Source organism: Lytechinus variegatus, chromosome 10, assembly GCF_018143015.1.
Source record: "Lytechinus variegatus isolate NC3 chromosome 10, Lvar_3.0, whole genome shotgun sequence".
Classification (NCBI taxonomy): Eukaryota; Metazoa; Echinodermata; class Echinoidea; order Temnopleuroida; family Toxopneustidae; genus Lytechinus; species Lytechinus variegatus.
This window is the reverse complement of record NC_054749.1, coordinates 23,799,629-23,823,704: the sequence shown is the minus strand read 5'-3', so window position 1 is coordinate 23,823,704 and position 24,076 is coordinate 23,799,629. Positions and strand designations below refer to the sequence as shown.

Sequence of the window (24,076 nt, the reverse complement as noted above, 5' to 3'; positions counted from 1 at the left end):
CATGACAACTGGACACGCCCCCTCCAATGCGGTTGTGTTGGAAAAGGGTGACCTTGTGACCGCACCATGGCAATTATCCGCATTATTTGGAAATGCGTTCATAAACTCGAAATCTTATCCCGATGCCGCTATTATGCGGATAATAGCAGCATCAGAGTAATGCGGATAACTCTTGTCCTCCTCCAATTTCACTACCAAATTATGCTGTTATTAGCCGCCTAATTCATTTTAATTGGGTTTATGAAAGGGGTATAAATGGCCCCCACCCCCCTTGTAGTTTTTTTCCCTAATCAGACAGTATGACCATGTTAAAAGTAAAGTCACTTTCCTTGTACGATTCCAGTAATTTATAGTTATTTCTTCATCACAATACTGTCGCTTTATTGATTTTTTGTAGAGCAGAAAAACAACCCATTCTTCAATTATAAAGGAGAAGTTGAGTTGCTCAAGATATGAATGTATGTCAGTTATTCAGTAGACAGGAAGAATAGGAAATGTACTACATGTATTCCTATCTATTATATTGATTCTTGGAATAGAGTGTATGAATCAAATAAAATCCTAGCTCAAAGCACTTTATACTGGGATATGATCTTGTGCATCATGTATTGCCTATGATTGTTGGTCACCTTTGAACTATACCAAATACTAAAATGCTCTATGTAGTAGTCCCACGAGGCAAAAAAGAATGGAGCATATATGCGTCCAAATCCCATTTCCTATGCGTGTAGACTCTGATTGACTTTTATACGTCACTAGCCAGCACACTCCTAGACTCTAATGAACTAATGGAATATGCATTTGATCCCCAAGCGAAGAGATGATGAGAATGCAGGGAAATAAAGGGAGAGTTCACATTGGATGTAAAAAAAATACAGACATTTTAGATTTTATGAACAAAATTACCCCCCCCAAACAAAAAAACGCATTGCAAATGCATAAAAAAAAGAATATTAATGAATGTAATTTTTGCATTAATTCTGTGTAATAATCTTCGAGAACATATTTTTACATGTTTACGTAATGGTCTTCATAAAAATCAGATAATCTGCAAAGTGCATGTTATGGCCCATTGGGTGGTATATCTGAACTATAGGGCTCAAATCTAGCAGATGCCTTTTTTTTCTAGAAAGACTTGAATTTATTTTCAGCACTTAATAAATCCGGTTGCCGTGTATGACAATTATTGTTAGGATTCTGCCAGCCTTTGCAGTTGCAGTTCCATTGACAGGTGAAAGGTATGAGATTGTATTCTTACTGGCAAAAACCAGATGTCTGCCCTATTTTTTTTTCTTCTAATGAATAAAATATGCAGTTGATTCATTTTCTACAAGTCTGAATGGGGTGTAAGCTTTGGATGAGGCGAGAGATCTCATTATTTGTGAGGACTCCATCCCCATCCTTTCTGTGCTTCCACATGAAAAGGTTATGAAAGGGAGAGATGTGGTATAGGGAATTATGCACAAGTGGGGTGTGAAAGATATTCAAATATTTAGAAAACAAGGGATACATCACAAATTTAAGCCAGTTGGTAGGAATAACTTTGAATTTTATATGTAACTATTCAATTTAATCATACATGTGGGGGAGGGGGGGGGGGACGAAGGGTAGGAGGGAGGAAGGGAAAAAAACAAACAAACATGGAAAACGTATATATATATATATATGTCCATGCCAAACTATGTCAGTAAAAATTGGTAAATGAATAATTAATGAGCCCAAAGTAAATTGAATGAATGAGTGAATAATAAGTGAGTCCTAATTTCATGCATTAAAAGTGATACTTTGCATTTGGTATTACGCGTAGGTGGATGGTGATTCAATAGGTTACATTAACAGTAGCTAATTAACAGCCTTATAAATGTTTTCATTAAAAAGTGAATACATGAAAAAAAAAAGATACTTGAATTGTTAGTTGATGTAGAATTTATCAGGTGTAAGAGTAATAAAAGAGTAAATAAATGTATTATTATAACCCATAATAAATGATTGAACAAATGAATAGGCTATATGAGAAATGATTTACTAGTATTGCAGATAAAAGATGACTTAAAATATGTAGCTTGTACAGTCCTATACAATGTACGTATAAATTTATAAAATAATCTTGGCTTTCTATAAAGTTGTCGATTAAGGTGCTGTCCATAAAGTGAGAGACAGCAGGACAGATGTAAAGTGCATGTTTTGAATATTGATAGCAGGACAGCTGTAAACTGCCTGTTTTGAATATTGATAGAAGCTCATTCAATCAATGCAGGCCTATACTCCTATCTAGGTTTCTCACTGTGAATTAAAATTAAAGCAAAGTGTTGGTTGTTAGATAATAATATTATTTGCTTGTTTGCTTGAAATTTATTTCTGCGTTCCGCATGTTCAACATAATACAACATAATCAATTATTACATAGATTTTACATATATATACATTTTAGACAAACATATTGTTTACAATCTCTTTCTGAATATAAAAAAGTATATGAAAAATATTATTTAACTGAATTTCAGAACGCAGGAGACCGTCGTCATGAGCGACCTGCTTGATGTTGACGACGGCCTCAATAATATTAAAATCAAGAAGACTGACAATTGTATCTTTTTACCGCTCTATCACAAGGGTTATCCATTTTGAAGCCATAATGATGTACTTATTGCTGGTAACAGAACTTTAATAATCTATCCAATTCAGAAATAGCTTACTTGTTACTTTAGGGCCGTCTGCACCAGCCCGAGTTTTCAAATTAGTGCGCTATTTCGGATCCAGCAAATTATCCCGATCTGAACAATCTCGAGATTACTTGTAATGGAGACGCAATTATCACGCTAGTTCCAAGGATGAGTCTTGAGTTTGCAATCTCAAGTCAACTTGGGATTATTTGCTACGAATTATGCCAGTAATTCGCAGGTGGAGACGCACTCGGATTATTTATTCACGGCGTCGGACCATAATGCATCGATGTCTCGCTCGAGCAGGAATCGCTCTTCTTGCGATGGTGGAGACGGGATATCTCGAATCTCGAGATTAATTGTGAAGAGGGTCGATCGAGCTAAAATCTCGAGATTGAGCAAACTCAGGCTGGTGTAGCACCATCTTTTGGTACAAAATCAACTTTATTACTTCATTTATAGTGAGCTCAACAGAGAAAGGATTTGATAATCTGTGGAGTCGGATCTGCATCTTGAGGTGTGCAAGTACGGTAAACTTCAGTTGCAATTGCAAATCAATTGCAAATCACATGTGTTGTGCCACTGAACAATACAATACGTTGATTGGGTGTCATGGTTGAGTGCGCAATGCTTGACATCCGGTGTACTCTCCGCTTAAATTGCTGATGAGTGAATTTTCGGGAACTCAAATCAAAATGATGAATGTTACATCCTTGTTTGGAACAAGGTATCTATATTACTGTTAAGATATCAAATGCACACAATAATTAACAACTCCAGAAGGACCTGAGCCTATAACGCTCGGAATATCGGGCTTGTTGCCTCGCTCGAGCAAGAATCGCTCTTCTTGCGATGGTGGAGACGGGGTTTCTTGAATCTCGAGATTAATCGCGAAGAGGGCTGATCGGGCTAAAATCTCGAGATTGAGCAAACTCGGGATGGTGCAGCACCACCTTTTGTGCTTTCCAAAACTAGTTTACTGGAAACCGGTTCAGGAAACCAGTTTTGGAAGTTTCTTTTCTAGCGTTCCCATTCGATCACATGAAAGTGGTTTTCAAAATCATGTCATGTAAAGTGATCTTGTTGCTATGGAAATGCTTTCAGTGAGGTGACATGTTTCTTGCGAAATTCAAAACCGCAGCGTAGGCATTCTACACCTGTCGTGTAGAGTAGCTGGCTTAAAATGTGGGAAGATCACTTCCCGAAGAATGGTTGGGTCCTCACTTATGCTAAAACCAATCTAACGAGGCAAAGCGATCTTGAAAACTACATCGCGAGGTGGTTTTATTAACCGGTCTGGAAGATTGCTTCCAAGATCGCTGTGACGGTTCTCATTTAAAACTATTAAATACTTTTAACACTTAAAAAAAATGTTAAACTATTTCCCACTAAACTAGTTTCCAGTACGGTAAACTGGTTTTAGGAAGGTAGTGAGAACGGTGTCAGAACCAGTTAACTAGGCCTATATTGCTATACATCCGCAATTGGATAAACATGTGAAAAGATTATATTATTTTTTGCTTGTTACAAGGAAGATGTGATATAGTCCTATGCACATCACACTGTCAGGGTGTAAAAAATTTGCCCAAAGGATTGAGAGATCTGTTTTAGGGGGGAAGGCAGAGAGGGATTATTTTACTCAGATGAGAATACATGAATAGGGGATCTTTTTATTAGCAAATTATTTGCGCTTCGGGATGTAGTCCTCTGCCGTGACTGTTCTTATTACATTTCTCTGCACGTAAAAATGCTATAAATTACACTCGTATCGTGAGTAGGGGAAGGTGAATTTGTGGGGTAAGTGATTTGGAGGGTGCTTGCGCACGGAGAGAAGACATATTACAACCAGCAGCTGGTCTAGTAGGGTTATATGCTTACATGCTCCCCCTCCCCCATCCCATTTGGGGAGAGAATGACAGTTGTTGGATTCAGTTTTCTCATGAGAAAGAAAAATTACAGTTTTGTTATTCTGCTGTAAATGGCTTAAAGTTCATGTCCTTGTAAGTCTCTGGAATGCAACTCGTGTTCAACTTCAAGTCCCTCTCAATGAAATTGTTTAGTGGGAATGGACAAGAAGGGGAGGTGGTGATAGGGTGGATCAGAAATAGCAACTACTTAACTCCCATTCAGAACCGTTTGAATTTCTCAGCCCTGGTTGGAGCGGAGGGGTGCCCAGCGATTATAAAAATATTTGTTAGGGAGACCTAGACAGCCTAGTAAAGTAATGTCGTCAATCATTGGTGGTATCATGTCAGATGGTGGTCTTGGATGTCAGCAAGGCACCTGAAACCATAGTCTTGTTTCCGAGAAGAGAGTTTAATCGATGCTCTGGGACTGGTTTGGATGTGGGGGGGGGGGGGGGGCGTCGAGTGGGAAATACTCCCTCCCAAAAGTTATAAATTTGAGAGCTTTTGATTGGCCTAGAATCTGCTACTTATAATATAAACAATATAATTACCAATTAAATACATTCTATCATGAAATTATTATTTTCATTTATTCATTAGAGAACTTCTTGACTATGATATTGCATTATGAGATGGGGATCAATTTGCCCACATCATGATTGGAATATTGCATAATGTTGCAAACATGAACTCCCTGCAAACAATTATTTGAAAACATATACCCCTTTCAGTAACTCGCTGGCCCGGGCCAGGCCCGGGCTAAGTCATAAAATTTTGAGTTTATGAATGGCGCGGGCCAAAATAGCCCGCGCCAGGCCCGGGCTATTTTGGTGCTGCTTTTATCAGCACCAGACCAGCGCCAGGCCCGCACCAGGCACCGACCAAAGAGTTTATGAACGGATAGCAGCACCAGGCCCCTGCCAAAATTCCTCACACGGTCAAAGGTCACACAATTCTGGCCGTGCTTCTGCATGGCGTGTACATCAAATTTACCGCGCGAATATTCAGCGAATACGGAGCACTTCCGCTCTGTATATGGCGTGTTCAGTTACCATGACAGTTTGCCCTTACGTGCCCGAGTTTTTGAATGGGTGATCGTAAAAGTGGTGCGGCTCTGCTATAGTTACTGAAAGCATTTTTTATTGCTTGGTGCGGACTATTTTAGCGCGGCCCTGGTACGGACCAAAAAATCATGAGTTCCTGAAAACAGCAATAATTTACCAGATTCTGATCAATACAGTGGTGTGGTGGCATATTACTCCAGTGTCTTAATTGGAGGGTCTTGGGTTCAAATCCTCCAGGCATTTATTTCCTTCAGCAAGAAATTCATTCATATTGTGCTATCTTCAACCTAGGTGAGGTAAATGGGAACCTGGCAGGAACATATTCCTTGAAAGGCTGAGGAAAAGTACTTTTTGGAGATGAGTTCTAACTCAAGTCCTATTTGATGGGAATTGTGGATAGCAGTTAGTGACCTGTAGTGTAGATACACTACATGATTTTACCAGACAACATTGAAAACACATTTCTTGGAAAGGCTGTCTCCCTTCTGATTTATGATACCCATGAGTATGGGAGACAAGGCCCATCTGAAAACAAGACTATCAGGCCCACTGTCAAGTTGAAGAGTGATGTGTGTATACAGAGGAGGAGGATGAGGACTGACCATGTGGAGGAGATCTTATCGTCAGTCAGCATTTTACAGTTCCGTCCGCCCACTTACTACTTGATATAGGCCAAACAAACTTTCTACCACACCTCCATTTAGTACGATAAGGTATTTTTGCCAAGTAGTAGAAATGGCCTGAGTGGATTTCTTTTTTGGACAGGATTCAGAATACTTAAGTAATATATTCTTATGTTGTTTGAGAGGGAATGACGTGCCATGCCAGTTTGACATTTCGACCAGTGCTCTGCAGGAGAAAGTTAAGCGAGTGACTGGAAGCAGCAGTAGGTCCAAGACTGGTCCATTGCCTCCTAAAGACTTGCATATTTTCCATCATTGTTAAAGTGCATGGGATGTTGCTTGGTATAGTTGTGAGCGTACTTTCCTTTCTTACCATCGACACGGTGATGGTTGCGCCCTATTTCTCATGATCCTACATCACATGATGTGTAATGGATGGATTGCATGGATTAATACAAGTGATTTGTCAAGTTTGTGGAGGAACATGGACATGAACATTTTGGATGTGACATGTTGTATTTCATATTGGATGATCCAAGTTTGTATAGCAGATTGTTGTTTTATTTTTCTTTGATTGTTTCTTTTTATCTTGCTGCAGTCGACTTCTGTCACCAGCATTTGACTTTGGTAAACATTCCACGTGAACAAAAGAAGTGTATTGGTTTCATTTGTGCTCTTATCCTAATGTGGTCTCAACCCTCAGATTTTGTTTCTTTGTACTTTTATACTTGTGTACATTCATCACTTTTCCACCAGTGAGAAATTTGTTTGTGTGACACTAAGTTATTTTGTTCCTCGCATTAGTATATTTTTATAAAGTTATTCATAATTCATATTAAGGGAATATTCATCGGATCAAGTTCTTTCTTTGACAAGTATTTGTTTTAGTCGTTGATATTGAAAGTGGTTAAGCAGTATCTCAATGCTATACAAGCCTTCTTCATTCTATGAAACCAAGGCACCAGTCATGATTAACATTCCTGATCAAATCCTTAAATTTTGTGGCACGTTTGTGGCTGTCTAAGGAAATCACAATTAAAGAACCGTTTCTCTGTCAAACGCAGACATACATATCTTAATCCACAAGGCTGTCATCAAGTGAAAGGCTTGGTTTAGGAAACTTCTGCAGGAGGAGGGAAGGCAAAATCGCCTAATCTTATCCTGAAGATGGAAGATTTTCCTAAGTTCAAGGATGACGATAAGTAAAATAGGCTTAACCCCCCTCCACCAGATATCTAGTTCAGGGGTTCTGTATTTAGGAACCTTGTTCTATATTTGGAGCATTGATATATGAAAATATGAACTATATATAGGAATAAATTTGTTCCGTTGTTATGGTTATGTATCCTAGGTATTGCACTGATACTATACCATGAAGCAACTTCCGCATTGTCTCCACGCAAAAAAAGCGATGGTTAAGACTGTACTCTTCACATCAAGTTACACGTACTCTCATCAGTTAGCAGGTCTCTGCTTCATACAGGTTGTTTTCAGTGATATTGTTATACATGTATGTTTCTTAAATGGTTGATTTTACATGGTAAAGACCAAACTCATTACAGATTTCTCTGTACACCTGCATGTAGACCCAGGCTTTTTGTCAAGATCAGGCTATAACCCGTAATAGGAGCTATTTAAATTTTTTGTGTGTACCATGGCCATTCTTGTGGTTGAGGATGGTGTGCAGTTGAACCTATGTTGAGCATTTACTCCTGCTGAGCTGAGATGGATATTTGTACTTGATTCACCACCAGGTTGTCATGGATATTGGATGTTATTTTATATTAAAGGATGGCATCCCTTGAGATAATGTATCTGCTGGAAAGAATATGTTGCAGCCTTTCACTCATTAGATGTATACTAATTGGCTACTCGTCATACAACTTCATTATTTTCTTCCATTTCAACAGCAACATATTCTGTGTCATACCACTTTGTGATGTATAGGATTCTCCTTATGGCCTCCTCACTAAACATAGAGTACAAGGCTTCTTTAATTTTCAAGTTGTGGGTTGCCAAGCCAGAAGTGGGAATTGTGGTTTTCTTGAGGTGTATGTACTTGGAATTTTATCAATTGCAATTCTCCTCATTGCAAAAGGTGCTTTGAGAGTAATTAACTCATCATTTGTACCCACATATTTGTTTGAAATCTTGAGAAGTGAAAATGATGGAACCTTGTGTCAAGTTTAGTCACTTTCTTCACCTCTTTAATAGATAATCATAATTTCATGTACAAAATATTTTGACAAACTACTATTTTTAATGAAGGATTATGCATCATCTCTGTAGAATCAAATGACAAGCTACATCACAATGATACTGCACCATATATGATTTTTATTAGTATGACATAAGACATGCAAAGATAGCGTTTACCTAATTTGAACTTTTATTATGTTGCTATATTAAACAATATATTGAAATTGTATCTTAAGACAGGTGCCTAATAAATGCACTCTATTGGAAGTAATGAAAATCATTATTGTAGTAATGTCTCTGGCAGAGTCTTCTTTGTATTAATTCAAGAATTCTCAAGATTTGGAATTTCCTTTTGACATTTGGCTGTGCACGTGCCTTCCTTTCTGATCAAAGTATTGAGGTTATCTGTTGCAAAAACCAAACAGGATCAAATTAATTAATAGTAGACAGTATACAGTGCATCGAATCAAATAAGTTCATTCCGGCAGACTATTTGGACTTGAGTACAGTAGTTCATTCCATGGTACAAAAAGCTCTGGAATCTGGATAGTATCTTTCCAGTTATTTAAAAACATCTTCTGTATCTCTAATATGTTTCATTCAACTTTTTAAATTTTGATACAAATACCTGTCAGTTGTTCACTCTGTCTGCTGTAGGTACAGTATGTTAAGTTTGGTAATTCCCATTTAGAGGCTGCATTCAAAGATAACCTGCTTCTAGCCATTTGGTTAATTTGCTTTAAATGCTCATCAAAGGAGGTATGGATATCTCCTTGTATCCTTTCTTTTTACCTGTGTTTTCACTTCTCTTAATACACCTGTTGAACTTCTCGTTTACCTATAAAACCTCTTTTGACCTTCAGCATCTATTGCTTTGATCTTGACTTCCATATTTGGAATTGCTGTAAAACCTCAGTATTTCTGACAAAGTTTAGTTGGATACTTGTCAAGAATATCTCCTTCCAAGTACACATGGCTGTCATGGATAGCAGAAGTTTTGGCAGGTGGCCCCACTAGTAGAGTCGTACAGACCTACATGTTTTGCCTGTCTTTTCAGCAGTAAGGCCTTCACTGGATGTAATAATCGTATCAGTACTCGGGAGTGGGAGGAAGATACACAAAATCTTGTCAGGATCCACCAGTTCCTTTCATTAGCAATAAAATCTTTAAATTGACATGGATAAAGAGACTTTCTTCAGGCAAGCGATTGGAGGCCCTGCTTGAGAGCGATGAGCCTTTCTCATTGTAAGTCAGTCTTGGGACCGTTGTGATGAACTTCAGCAGCAGTACCATTGGAGTTGGATGTATGATCGAAATGTTGAGGAAATCACTGTCTTGTGGTGCATGTTCTAATTTTTACATGCTGAACATCTTGCATTGATATATTGAAGGAGGGTATCTTTTCTACCATCTTTGAAGGAATTGATGGCATTCCTCAAGAACAGCTCCTCAGGAAAGAAGAAGTGATGAGTCATCAGTTTCAGGATACTTTGCCAATCTAAAATATGTTAAATATTAAATGCATTTTGGATGTTTCTTAGAATACATACAAGTAGACACTGCTGTATATATAGTGAAGTCATGTTGCAAGGGCTTCACAATGAATTCAATAGAAGTAATATTGGATCTATCATGCACTTTGCCTGACTTTTAAAGAAAACTTTTGAATTTGGTATTGTGAATCACAGTTTTTCACTTCAGTGTCTCTGAGCCAAGCATTTTTTCTCATGAATGATGATTAAAAATGTCGAGAATAGCCCTATTGCCTCTTGCATTACTCTCTGGTATAGGCCTAATTGATTTTTAGGATACCATACTCCGATGCTGTATGACCACAGATCAAAACAATCCTGTTGTCCCCTGGAGGTTGTTGGAAAATTGATTATCTTTTGATGGAGAGAGCTGATGGATAAACAACCACTTACTATTTAATTGCTGTAATTGGAATCAATGTGGGACAAATAATTGATAGTTTATTTTAATGTATTCATAATGGGCATGTTGCTGTACCCAGTTATCTGCATTAGTATTGGTGCAATGGTTTGATCAAGTTCCTGGTACAGAGAAGCTGTGATATTTGTGGAACTGTACAATCTAATTTCTGCAAACTCTCCACCTTGGAGAGTTCTGCAAAGAATGGTGGTCTTTTGATGAAGGTTGCCTGTGAAGGGGCCTTTGGCCTATCTGATATCATACAAATTTCACAAATTGATCCAAAAAATTTTAACTATGGAAAGCCCTATTGGAAAAAAGACTATTTTTCAAAGTTTTCTCTAGATGGTACAATCGTGTAGGCCTATGCATCATTGTGACTTTGTAAAGTGGGGAATGAAGGCAGGTCCCTGATTTCAGTTAGAAATGCTTTCAAGTGCAACCGACAGTATGTTATGGTGCTGATTTGCCAGTTAACAGGTTTGTAGGTTGTCTAGTTTTAGAGAGGTGATTGTCATGGAATGCTGATTTTGTCTTTAACCCTCACTTCATTTTCAGAATCCTGAGGATATAATGGAATATTATATATATATTGGAAATTCTTTATTGAATATATGGTCTGAGATTGTTATGGCAAAGCACTATTTCTTTTGTTTTGATAGTGAAGGAGCAATTAATATTTGGTTGCAGCATATTACACTAGACATTGGAAATTTAATTGCGGAATATCACACTGGAAATAGCCTGATGGTGAATTCATGGATCAAGAATTCAAATTAATGACAACTGAGAGCAGTTTGGAGAAGGAAAAAAATAGACCACTTGAGGAAGATGTGCAGAGAGCAAGCTTGCATAAGATGAAGCAATGTTACGAATATCATTTTCTCAATATTCAATGACCCGAACAAAGATGCATTAGGCATTAAAGGAATTTCCAGACTTAGTATCCTTGAAAGATTGCAACGCCTTCTTCCACGAAGCGACCTCAAGGGCACAATTTCCATGTTGATCTTCGGGTGTGCTTTGATGCGTTGCTAATCGTCCTCAACATTGCCCTCATCACCGTCGCCATGCCGATTAAAGAGGAAAGACTGAGTATCCTCAAGGAGGATGAGGAGGAACAGAGATACAACGTGCAGGTCAATGACAAGGCTGAAGAGGTAAAGGTGATTTATCGCAAGAAGAATCAGAGGGGTCGAAGGGGTCGGCGTCCTCGTTCTCTTGATAGGTGAGTGGATGGCTGGATGATCAGAAAAGAGCGAACATGGTTCAAAGGTGCTTTTTGGGAGGTTACACTGATAACACCAACTGTATGTATTTTATATCATAAAATGTTAATTCAGTTCAGTTTTATGGTAAAGGTATATATTTGTGCTAAAATATAAATCATGAATTATAGAAGGGTAATTTTTTGTCTTGCCAGTAGAGCAGAGCGAGACGATAGGCTCCGCTTTTCTGATGGTAGCGGCGTCAACATCAAATCTTAACCTACGGTTATTTTTTTTAAATGACATCATAACTTAGAAAGTATATGGACCTAGTTCATAAAACCTGAGCATAAGGTTAATCATTTATTACTGAACATCCTGCCTGAGTTTCAGGTCACATGACCAAGGTCAAATGTCATTTAGGGTCAATGAACTTAGACCATGTTTGGGGAATCAATATCGAAATCTTAACCTAAGGATAAGTTTTTGAAATGTCATCATAACTTAGAATGGATCTAGTTCATGAAACTTATACATGAGGGTAATAAGTATTACTGAAAATCCTTCCCAAGTTTTAGGTCAATTGATAAAGGTCAAAGGTCATACAGGGTCAATGAACTTTGGGCATGTTCAGGGTATTTGTAGAATTTCCATCGTAACTTTAATGGAGCTAGTTTGTAAAACTTGGACGGAAGAGTAATCAAGTGATACTTATCAAGTATCACTGAATATCCTGTGCGAGTTTCAGGTCACATGACCAAGGTCAAAGGTCATTTAGGGTCAATGAACTTAGACCATGTTGGGGGAATCAATATCAAAATCTTAACCCAAGGTTAAGTTTTTGAAATGTCATCATAACTTAGAATGGACCTAGTTAATGAAACTTATACATAAGGGTAATAAGTTTTACTGAAAATCCTTCCCAAGTTTTAGGTCACTTGATAAAGGTCAAAGGTCATATAGGGTCAATGAACTTTGGGCATGTTCGGGGTATTTGTAGAATTTCCATCGTAACTTTAATGGCGCTAGTTTGTAAAACTTGGACAGAAGAGTAATCAAGTGATACTTATCAAGTATCACTGAATATCCTGTGTGAGTTTCAGGTCACATGACCAAGGTCAAAGGTCATTTAGGATCAATGAACTTTGGTCATGTTGGGGTATTATACATAACTTAGAAAGTTTATGGATCTAGTTCATGAAAATATAGACCCAAGGGTAATCAAGAGAACTCCCTGATTAAACCAAAGATTCCTTCCTGCACGTGTTAATTTTAGGACTAGGCCTAATGATATGCAATTGTTTTGATATCAAGTAGGCCTGTCTGAAAAGGTACATATAATATGCACAAAACCTTCATTTGCTGATGGTTTTTCAAGTTTGGTAAAGTGAGTTTGATTTTATAAAATACTTTTTGATATGTTTTATGTGTATATGTATGTACAGAATCAATGGTATACTATAGGCACAAATCTGTCATCTAGCCCTAGACAAGAATACAAAAGGTATTCTTACAAGCGCAATCGCTTATTTAAAATACTGATTCAAGCAAATGACTAGAAAAAAAAAAACAATTGCCATATTTCACAATTTGCGCCTATTTAACCTGTCAACTACAGAACTGAATGGTACACTAGTTACAACCTAGATCTGCTTGCATTTGGGAATTGATAGGAAAAATATATTGCCTGCCTTGTCAGATAGTGAATATTAATAGATTTTATCTGTAGTCTGAGAGTAAATATTGTCGCTCAGTTTAGTATGATGATTCAAAACACTTGCCAACCACTTTTCATTCCACAAATTTCTTCAAGAAGTTGAGTAGTCTTCTGTTCTATGTTCGCAGTCTCTTGATGAAAGTTTTGTATGAACATTACTAAGTTTCAGGAGAAGTGATTCATGTTGCCAAATAGTTATGACTGTTGCTAAGCTAAGAATCATATCCATATTGAGAAATATTTCTATAAAAAAGACTTCAGTGATTATTTTTATTACAAATTCGCCAGTGCCCCTTCGTAATTACTTTTGTTTTAATAATGATAATGTAGCCCTGATGCCTTTCTTTAAAGGAGAATGAAACCTTTGGAACAAGATAGCTTGTGTGAAAAAAGAAAAATCAAAGAAATAGATCTTCAAAAGTTTGAGAAAAATTGGACAAATAATGAGAAAGTCATGATCATTTGAATGTTGCGATCACTAATGCTATGGAGATCCTCAAATTGGCAATGCAACAAAGATGTGTGATGTCACTTGTGAACAACTCTCCCCATTACTTTAGTATATATTTCACTTAAATTACCTCTTTTATCACATCTATCAGTAGATCATGTGTTCTTTCTATATGAGGGCATGTAATACAGATTTTTAAAGAATACATCATGGATAAAGAATTTGTATCACCACAAGAAAAAGCAGAAAGAGTCATTTTGAGGGTATTTTATAGTCCACCAAAGGGAAAGTTGTTCACATGTGACATCACACATCCTTGTCACATTGCCAATGGGAGGATCTCCATAGTATTAGTGATTGCAATATTCAAATGCTCATAACTCTCTCATTATTTGTCCGATTTTTCTTGACCTTTCTTTGTCCTTATTCTTTGATTTTTCTGTTTCGACACAAGTCTACTTATTGCAAAGGTTTCATTCCCCTTTAATGATATTCAGAAATATATGGATTTTATTGCATTATTGTGTTAATATTTTCCCCATTGAGAAACAAGTATGAAGGTTTAGAAATTGGATTCCATGAAATAGTTTTGAAATTCATTTTTTCAATATTTAATTTCAAGATTTACCAATTTTTCTGTAATTTTCTTTTTTCTTGGCAAATTTCATGAATTTGAATTTATTAGATAATTACATGTAAATTCTGGTAAACGATAATGATTCTTTCCTCCCTTTTTTCTTTGATGGGATCTTTATGAAATTTATTAGAATTGAATATATGTTAATAATTGCTACAGGAAAAAGAAAGTTGAGTACTGCAAACTATTCAATCTAGTCTCATTAGACACATAGTAAGAATTGACAAAGAAACGGTGAAGAGTCATCTCTCTCAATTTCTACTTGTAATTAACCAAGATACTGTGGTGACTTTAATATCGTACTCATTGCCTTAAGGGTTAAAATTAGAAGTCTTCTTCTTGAGGTCTTGTGATGTTCAAGTTTACCGGCCATCATGGGTCGTATTAATCCATCAGCAGCAAAAAAGTGATAGCAGCTTTGTTTACACGGTACCCTTCAAGCCCATTGATTCTTACCAAATCTTGGAATTCCCATGTGCTTTGTACAGGAACCACTGGTTAAGTTGCCAGAGGTGTAAGTTTGGAAAATCCTCATGACTGATTGACTGACATGATGTAGTGTTAGGTGGGATTAAAACAGAGTATTCCAATTCAATTCTGAACCAGGTACATTTGCATTATGCCTTATGTTAATTACATTCACATGTCACATGTTCATGTGTTGCTTGTAGAATCATTGCTGCTATACCTGGTGTGTAACCAATGTTTTTTTTAATATAATTTTGAATGTCATTTCATGGTTACTAGCAGCAAGGTTACTAAAATTATTATTGGTGCACTCTCGTGTGAACATAGCTAATGTCTCATCCTCACCAGAGAAGAACAGGAAAGTAGGCAATTCTTAATTGTATATGGACCCTTTCCGATTGGTTTACTTCACATCCCACCTCTCTATTCCCTCCTGGTCTCAAGTGCATGACCCAGTGCTGCTCCGGAGAGGGCAAGTTGTTGGTGGCTTTTCAACTTAAAGAAACTTTTTGGAATGATTAATTTGGATATTTGGATCTGGAATACATAAAGTTTGGTGATTTGAAGGATATAGCTAAGTGATTCTAGAGTGAAATTAATATACAAACATGCCTATACAGAGACAGTATACCAAGAAGGTGCAGAGAGTTGGAAGGTAAGACAAGAATTATTCAAACTGCAGCTCCAGGAAATTATAACATGACAAGCAAAGGGAGCAATGGATGTCTACACAAATCATTGTCTTTCCAGTTGAGTGTTTTAATTTTCAGTTGTCTCTTTCAGTTCTGCTAAACTCTGATCCTTCATTTTATTTAAAAAATATAATGCCAAAACAGCCAAGAGTAATCATTGGTGGTCAGCTAGGCAATCCACTAGGACCCTTCACATTTATACTACCAAGAGCCAATGTTAATGGATAGAACGTAGGATCTGTGGGTGTTTTTTTCGGGTGGGGGGGGGGAGAGTTAGGGTACTGCTTGATTTGCTCTTTTGGGTGAAAGAAACTTTGTTTTGGTATTTATTAGTGTATTTTGTGATTAAAAAATGCTATGATTTCTCTCAATCTTGCAATATTATATGCAGTCTTGTAATTGTCTGCAAGCTTGCCAGTATATTGTTGAATTGTATTCTGCTGTTCCCTGTGGTAGAATTCATAGACAGTGACATGGTAAATCATAAAATGACAATTTACTGTCTTTATCAAATTATGTCCATATCACTACAACTTTCACTCATTTTAATCTTATGTATACCTTTATGGTTACTTGAAAAATCTGACCTACTTCTTTCCAATTTACCTTCGCTGCTGTAAACGAAATACAAGTGAGAAGAAATAGATGACAAAGTTCATAAAAGGGCTGGAATCATGCATGTAATCATGCAGAATGATTTTTTGTGAGATGACGATGCCCGAGAGACCTGGTGCAATAACTGTTTATAAATCACACCCCTTTTTCACTCCTGCTGCTGTGTACAGACAGCAATCACCATGGTGATGAAGTAGGGAGATTATTCGAGATTCTTGCACAAAGGAAGATTAGTTCATTTCAATTTAATTTTTTTTCTCGGCATAAAAAAAAATGATATATACAATATGTACAGGAATGACAAATACTATCAGAGAAAATTGGAAACTACAAAAGAGTATAAAAACTTGTGAGTAGTAGTTCCCAGTACATTGAATTACAATAACATTGAATGAAAAAGTGCACACACAGCATCAACAAACACCAGCAAACACACAGGGAAGGTGGGGCGGTAAATGTGTGAGATTTCGGCAAGGAGAAACGACAAATTATTTTGCATATTCATTTATATACATTCTTTTTAACTTCGGTTTAAATGACGTAATTGTTGTTGAGTACTTAATAAAATAAGGGTTCAAAAAGGTAAAAAGTACTAGTCTACCTTGACTTTGCATTTTAAGGCATTTCATGGTTTTGAAAAAAACAGTGACATAGGCAAGCTGATTATATCCAACACCCACTTTCCTGATCTATTTTTCATAATGTCATGAAATTGCTAATTTTTCTCATGATAGTAGGGAACATGATTTCAATGTAAAATGAGTAAGTAGGCTACTGGGTTCGCTTTGCACGTGAGTTGTGAGTATGTAAACTGAAAATGAAATTTTAGATCATGGAGAGAAAGGGGGAACCTGATATACAGTCCTTGAGAGTTAATAGCTCCATGGTATAACAGATCGGAAAATGATACTTCATCAGCGCTAATCATTGACTGGCTGTACACACAGTGATTGTCTTTACTCTGTCAACTCAATTAAAAATCTAAATGTCACGACACCATCAGATTTTGATCAGCTGCCTGCATGGTATTCCATGTTCAAGGATGATAGTGTCAGTTCAGAACCAGAAGGGCGCTATGCCTGTATTGACACTCATGAGTATACATCCTTCTGGCGCTGAATGTGTGATAGAGTGATGGAATCTCGATCGATCAATGGCTGGTGGCGTACGTCCATTGAATAGTGCGGCATGGCATCCAGAGCTGTTCCATCATGAACACAAACACTAGCTTCTCTGTCTGAGACACGTTTCCATGACGACAACATTGATGCATGGAAACATACAATCCAAACTCACAAACAAGGGAGCAATCAAAGATCTGTCAAGGGCAATAGTTGTCTTATTATGTCATTATAGCTGTTGCTTACATGCATGATGCTCACTGGTGTTACGTATCTGTCACTCATATTGACATCGTGTCTCCCCACGATTAACTGCTGTAAGTGACCGCTTCCTTGCATGGTACCCGCCCCTTTCTTGTAACCCTCTGTTACTGTGCCCTATATCCATCGTTTTCTGTATCCATCCTGTACTGGACTATTCATCACAGTATCTGTGTTCATCAAACCATGGACCTACTAGTCAGAATAGTAGGTCCATGATCTGTGGATTGTATGCACACCTTATGAAAGAAAACTTCTTCTCCAAATATAATTTTCCTGCAAATTTGGGCTTATGGGTCTACATGTAGAGCTGTCTGTCCTTTTTGTCAAAATATGGTATGGAATGCTGAATGACATCTTATAGTTCTGCTGATTTATAGGAAATTTGTTTTGATACCGTATGCTTTGATTTTTGGTCTCGGCTTTAGCTCATGTCGCAAACAAATTATGAGAAGTTACATGTACAAAATCTTGCTGGATTCTTCAATTTATGTATTACTTTATGCATGCCATGTCTTTGCATGAGTACATGGGTTAGTACACATTGTATATTCATTATGGGTATTTTAAAGTTCAGTGAAATCATTATTCTTTTTGGGACTTTCCCCTCTGCTTCTGGGAATTACAAAACCCCATTTTTATTTTGTATTGAAGTAGTAATATTATAGGGTTATTTTGACATTTAATGGTTCCCTTGTAATGTTTGTTCTTGTTGTCTTTGCTGTTCAATTTATTGTGAGTTCTTTATAAAATGTAATGAATGTATCAGTGGAGTGTGTAGGCAAATCAGGCATGAGATGCTGATTCAGGTTGGATATCAAAACCAAGAATTGTGTATAGATCTGCATCTACGATAGCTTCATATAACTAACCCTCTCTCTCTTTACTTCCTTCATTTGTAATTCTCTCAAAGTAAGTTCACGTGGGAAAATGTTATATCTGGACTCAAGTAAGTGATGGCTTCCTGTGAAAAATCAATGTTTTTTGCTCAGTGTTTCCTTTTTTTGCGTTAGTATTTTTATTCTTGTGCATCTGAGTTATATCAAATGGACAGGTGCTTTGTAAAATTCAAAATAACTGGTGTTGCTGTTAATAATAAAAAAATATTTGCTAATTTTGCTTCTACTTTTAGCATTTTTCTTTAAATTTTGCATCCTATAGAATGAATTTTCCCCTTTTAATTTTTGTTCAGCTATTTTTATTGATTTCCTTTTTAAAAATGAATTATCAGTTTAGTATCTTTAGTAGTAGAAGAATTGAAAAAAAAACTTTTATTTTTTTCCCATGTGTGCTACCCTTGATTGTGTCAAAACCATGAACTTTACTGGAGTGTACAAAATACTTAAAACTTTAAATAGTAATTTATTGTGATTTCATTTTTTTATGTGATACTTATATTTTTTAACTGTTAGCATGTACATGTACAGTATGAAAAGTTATCTAAATTCTTATATTTCAATGCATGTATTATGCATGCTTTATCTTCTTTCTCAATTTTTAAAGAAGTTAGAATAATATATTTTTGTGAGTGAAATTAGAAAATATTTGGTTCTCTAAATGTGCATTTCTCATCTCATTGCAGATTAGTGGAATTCAAAATATCTATCTTTAATATTTTAATTTCATCTTTGCTTCTAAGTTGTTGGTGTAAAGTGAAATTTATATTTTTCCTTTATTTTTACTAATCATTAAATCTACTTAAATTAATTGAACATTCTTGATATCAAATTTACCAAAATTTGGCAGATATAGGACTACCTCCTAAATTCATATAATGTGTATAAAAAGAGATGCATTTTTCAAAGCATTTTACATAACTTTATAGCAATACAGGAAATAATGCAAGTAATGTTTTTGGCATTCTACACTGAAGGCATTTATTTATCATTTGTCTTGCCTTATTTTATCTCTGAGCAAGATGAGAATAATATTAAGCTGTGAGATGACATACATTAGCTATGATATAAAAATAGACATTACATAAATTTGGTTGTCAATCACTTCCTTGTGGTCATTTAACTGCAGAAAAACTTGAAACTATCAAACACAAGCGCTGTTATGTCAAGTATAGAATGGGAATGCATGTATGTGTGATTCATATTTTTAATGAAGTAGTCTGTTTATGAAACACATATTTGTATGGATTAATCCATGCTGAATGCGGATTCATAGCTCTTGGGCATGCTTATGTACAGATTGCAGTTTAGTCGAAAGGTCATGCATATCATTGCCCTTTTTCCAATATATCCAGATTCTTGATTGTGTCTAGATCCCCGTAAAGAGAATTAGAGCTATGACGTTAATCTAGCCCATTAATATCCATGGAATAGTGGTGTTGGAATGGCTAGCGCATAGTGGTGGTGGTAGTATAAGGGGAGGGGTTCCAAAATAATACAAAGACCCATTCACACTTTGGTAGTTATTTGAAAAACATTTAATATTTTTACAATTTTTATATGTTTTTTCTTGGGATGTGTGGCTGGGAGGTTTAAAAGCTTATATTGGTCTCAATACCAAAGATATGAAATTTCGCACCTTAGAATGTGATGCAAGCAGCATTGAAATTAACCCAGTGCAATGTGCGATTTTGCCCCCATTTCAGCCCGAATGACATATGAATATTCCCAAAACTGTATTCTTTAGGCAAACCATTTTCTTTAAAATTGCCTTAAATTTGCCACAAGAATTTCAAAGAGCTGTTGCTCAACAATCATTGCTACACACCATGGTTTGTCATAGACCTAATGAGAATGTTCAATAGACATAATTTGAATAATTTGAGCATTATCTAATAATATGATGTGCACGAAAATGGAGCCCCCAAATAAAAGGAAAGGCCTAGGACTTTAATAAATTAATATAGCCCTTTAATATGAATAATTAATTCTTAATAATGATACGAGCATTCACCTGACAAAAGCAGAGTTTATTTGCCAGGCTGAGGTTGAAAATGCAGAACAAGATTTTCAATGGTAAAATATTTGATCAACAATGGGTATAATGGGTCATTTTAAAAAGGGTGTACTACAATTTGTAGTAGATGACCCTTCACAGGGACTTGTAATAAAACTTGACCAAGACAGGGTTTTCATGTGCAGTGTAAATGAACCTTAAAATCTAATTCTATGGGTAGCTATTTTAATTCTGACTGAGCAGTCACAATTAAATCTTGCCTATTAGTTGAAGCTCAGCGTGAGAGTGTATTTGAACTTGGAGGTGGAAAGAGAATAAAAAGCCGGCTGAGTCAGGAGTTAGACTTGTATCTCAGTGGGAAGCCCAGCCCAGGAGCATTGAGAGTAACAAGGATTCACACTTTAACTGTTAAGGGTGTGGTGTCTGGTTAAGCTGGGGTCTGTCAATTTTCCTTGAGTTACATGGGTGTATTTTCTTTTATATGAAACAGTTTTCTTTACAAAGCGGTGTTCTTCACAGAGGCCTCTAACTCTTGCGAGAGAGATATTAATAATTCATCTGTAAAATGAAGGTTTGGTTAAAATCCACTGAAGTGTAATAGAGTTATGAATTTTCTCATTCTTTTTTTTTTTCAAGTGTTATTCTCCCATGTATGTCATGCATATAAAATCTATTTAAATAATCTTGAAAACTGTATTTTCACCATAGATAGAGAGCATCAGATTCTGATTTTGTAAAGAAGAGACATCTGAAATAATTTTTAGGTTTTCTTACAAGTTTAATTGCACACTACATTTTTTTTCTTGGGGGGGGTCTTCTTTTAAGCTACGTCACAAAATCGATCATTTAAAATTCATACCTCTCTTATTGTTTATTTTTGCTCGAAGTTATGCCAAAACTTATAAAGTTTATCTAGTTTTTTTCCACACATTATTCCAACTTGATATCAGGGTGGACTACCCTTTATACACGTAGTTCAACATCTGACATCTCAAGGAGGGCCTGAGACCATCTTATGATCCTTATTATCTCAAAAAATACCCTGGCCTATAGTTAGGATGAAACAAAATGCTTAAATATAGAGCATATTCCATCTTTTCCAAATTTCATGAAATGTCATTGCCTTTCCACATATGCAATAGCTGAATCCATTTCTGGTCCAATAGGTTTACAAGTTGATGCATGTTATGACCATTATGGTCCCATTTGGTACACTCTTTCATTGTGGAAAGATACATCCAAAGCCACTTTCATGCAGAAATGCCATTTGTCTCGATGTAATTGGCCTTATAAAAATGCTAAACTGGGAAATTACTCTTGCACTCTTTTGAAATGCAGTGTAATTCATGGCATCAATCACCATCATGTGATGAGGGCAAAAAGGATAATGGCTCCAATACTTACAATGCATTTAATGCCCTTATTTATTTCATTAAGGATAGGTTGTATGCTGTAAGTCAAGTAAGAATGGGGATGTGTTTAATGGGTGCATGATATTTATCAATATTGCAGGCGTTTGTTCCCCAGGTATCTGAAAGTAAGGAGCTTGGAAGCTCCTAGGTGAAAGTGTGCACAACCTTCAAAGATTCACATGATCGGAAAATGACATCACCACTTAAAGGTAGCGAAGCAGTATAAATGAAAAATATGGGAATATGTCATTACAAACCCATTGCATGTCCTGTAGAAATGTCCTGAACAGACTACTTTTAGATGTTAAAATGATAAATGACACTGAGCACCTAACACTGAACACTGAATCTTCAGGTATATACATGTAGGATAGCCTGGATATGTATACCTTTTCATTAGTGTGGCTTTTTGTGTTAACAATTTTATGATGGTCATTTGATCTCGATTGAAAAACAGAAATGCCGGAAAGAAAACTGTAATCATTTCTAGGCAAATATTATGGTAGGAATCAACACTAGTATGAATGATGTAAAGGTTATAAAAATAAATTATTCATTGTTGTTGTGAGTACAGTGTTATAAGAGTATATCATTCAAGTGTTGTATCCTGGATATGGATACAGGATCGTATTGAGATAGTTAGGTCTTAAGATGGCGCTGTTCAAAATCTCTGTGGCATAGTGACTTTAATGTTTTTCATTTTGAAATGGGAGGTACGGGTGCCTCACCCTTCTACCCCTCCCAACTACCCCCTTTGACTTCAGGACAGTGAGCTGGTATTATCAAGATCAGAGATTATGATCATGATGACTAATTCTCAGAAGGTTGAGCCCTGTAAGAATCGATAAATTATTATTCCTTCCTCATCATATTTTTGTAACAGCATTAGAGGGTGGTTCAACCCAGTTATTATCTCATGATATCATATCAGAATGAATTGGCTTACTAGTTAATAATGACTGCTCAGATACACAATCAAAATGAAACAGTAATTGTACATTTAGATGTTAGAGTGTATTTGTATTCTGATAAAAATGAAGTACATTATGCATGTAGATTTCATAATATACCAAAATAAAAAGAGGGAAGAAAGGTTGACAAATAGTATCACCAGCTTATCCCATTGGCTTTGTACATATCAATAGCTCACAAAATATATTTTTTAAAGAATTAAAGTTGTTTTTTATTATTCTGGTTTTTCATTTAAAAAATTGCAGTGCTTTCCTTTGTTAGTATATACCCTATTAGGCTATTACCCAAACAAACTGCGTGGTAGATTTGCCTTTTTCTATGACACTGTTCTCATTATACTTTCTAAAACTAGTTTTCTGGATATTGGTTCTGGAAGATCGCTTTGCTAGCGTTTTCTTTTGATCACCTGAAGGTGGTTTTCAAACCACTTCACATAAAGCGGCCTAGATGCTATGGGAACATTCTCAGTGGGGTGACGTGTTTCACGCGACATTTGAAACTGCAGCGTAGGCATTCCACACGCAGTGTGTGTAGTAGCACGCTAAATGTGCAACGAGCGCTTCTTGAAGAACGGTTGTGTCCTCACTTCCACTAAAACCCGTTTAATGAGGCAAGGCTATCTTCAAAACTACATTTTATAGGTGGTTTTCTGAACCAGTTTAGAAGATCGCTCTCAAGACCGCTTTGACCGTTCTCATTACAAGTTAAACTAGTTTCCAGTTAACAAGTTAGGGTGGTGAAGTGTTGTTTCTACTTTATTCCAGTATTTAAATATCTTACATTTTTGTAATTCTATTCTATATACCAAATGGTAAATTGCCAATTCGTTTACTGCCAGCTTGTCCACTCACCATGCATATGGTCTACTTTAATTTAGTCTTATACCATTCCGTCCATCAACATTTCTTTTAACAACCATTTTGGTCATCTTTGACCATTTCGTTCAAAACCAGTTGGTCTAATATTCAATTTCATTCATTTTGCACAATTTAACACTAAGTCCAATTAGACCAAATGGTATATGGACTAAGTGGCTATTGGACCAACTGGCTATTACTAGACGAGTTGGCAATTGGTAAAATTGGCATGAGACAAATTGGAAATAAACCTACCAAATGACCAACAATGGCATAACTTTTCATTTAATTACATTTTAAAGATTTACATGTATTATCCCCAATCAAAAAAGCAAGTGTACTCTGATAAGAGAACATTAATATT

At 36.3% G+C, this 24,076-nt stretch overlaps 1 protein-coding gene and 1 long non-coding RNA gene across 5 annotated transcripts in view; both read left to right on the top strand.

Annotated features, from left to right (window-relative positions):
- LOC121422864 overlaps window positions 1-3,083 on the top strand; it is a 46,891-nt gene extending 43,808 nt beyond the window's left edge. For both annotated transcript variants that reach the window (XR_005971198.1, XR_005971200.1), the window contains one exon: window positions 3,072-3,083. This is a non-coding gene — a long non-coding RNA (uncharacterized LOC121422864). The remainder of the gene's footprint in view (window positions 1-3,071) is intronic.
- Window positions 3,084-11,345: 8,262 nt separating this feature from the next.
- Window positions 11,346-24,076, top strand: part of LOC121423276 (inactive rhomboid protein 2-like) — a 72,608-nt gene continuing 59,877 nt past the window's right edge. Inside the window, exon 1 of one of the 3 annotated variants that reach the window (XM_041618609.1) lies at window positions 11,346-11,616. In XM_041618609.1, coding sequence (XP_041474543.1) covers window positions 11,459-11,616 — 158 coding nt within the window. In that variant the 5' untranslated portion in view covers window positions 11,346-11,458. The remainder of the gene's footprint in view (window positions 11,617-24,076) is intronic. The other 2 variants (XM_041618607.1, XM_041618605.1) reach the window with 2 other exon arrangements.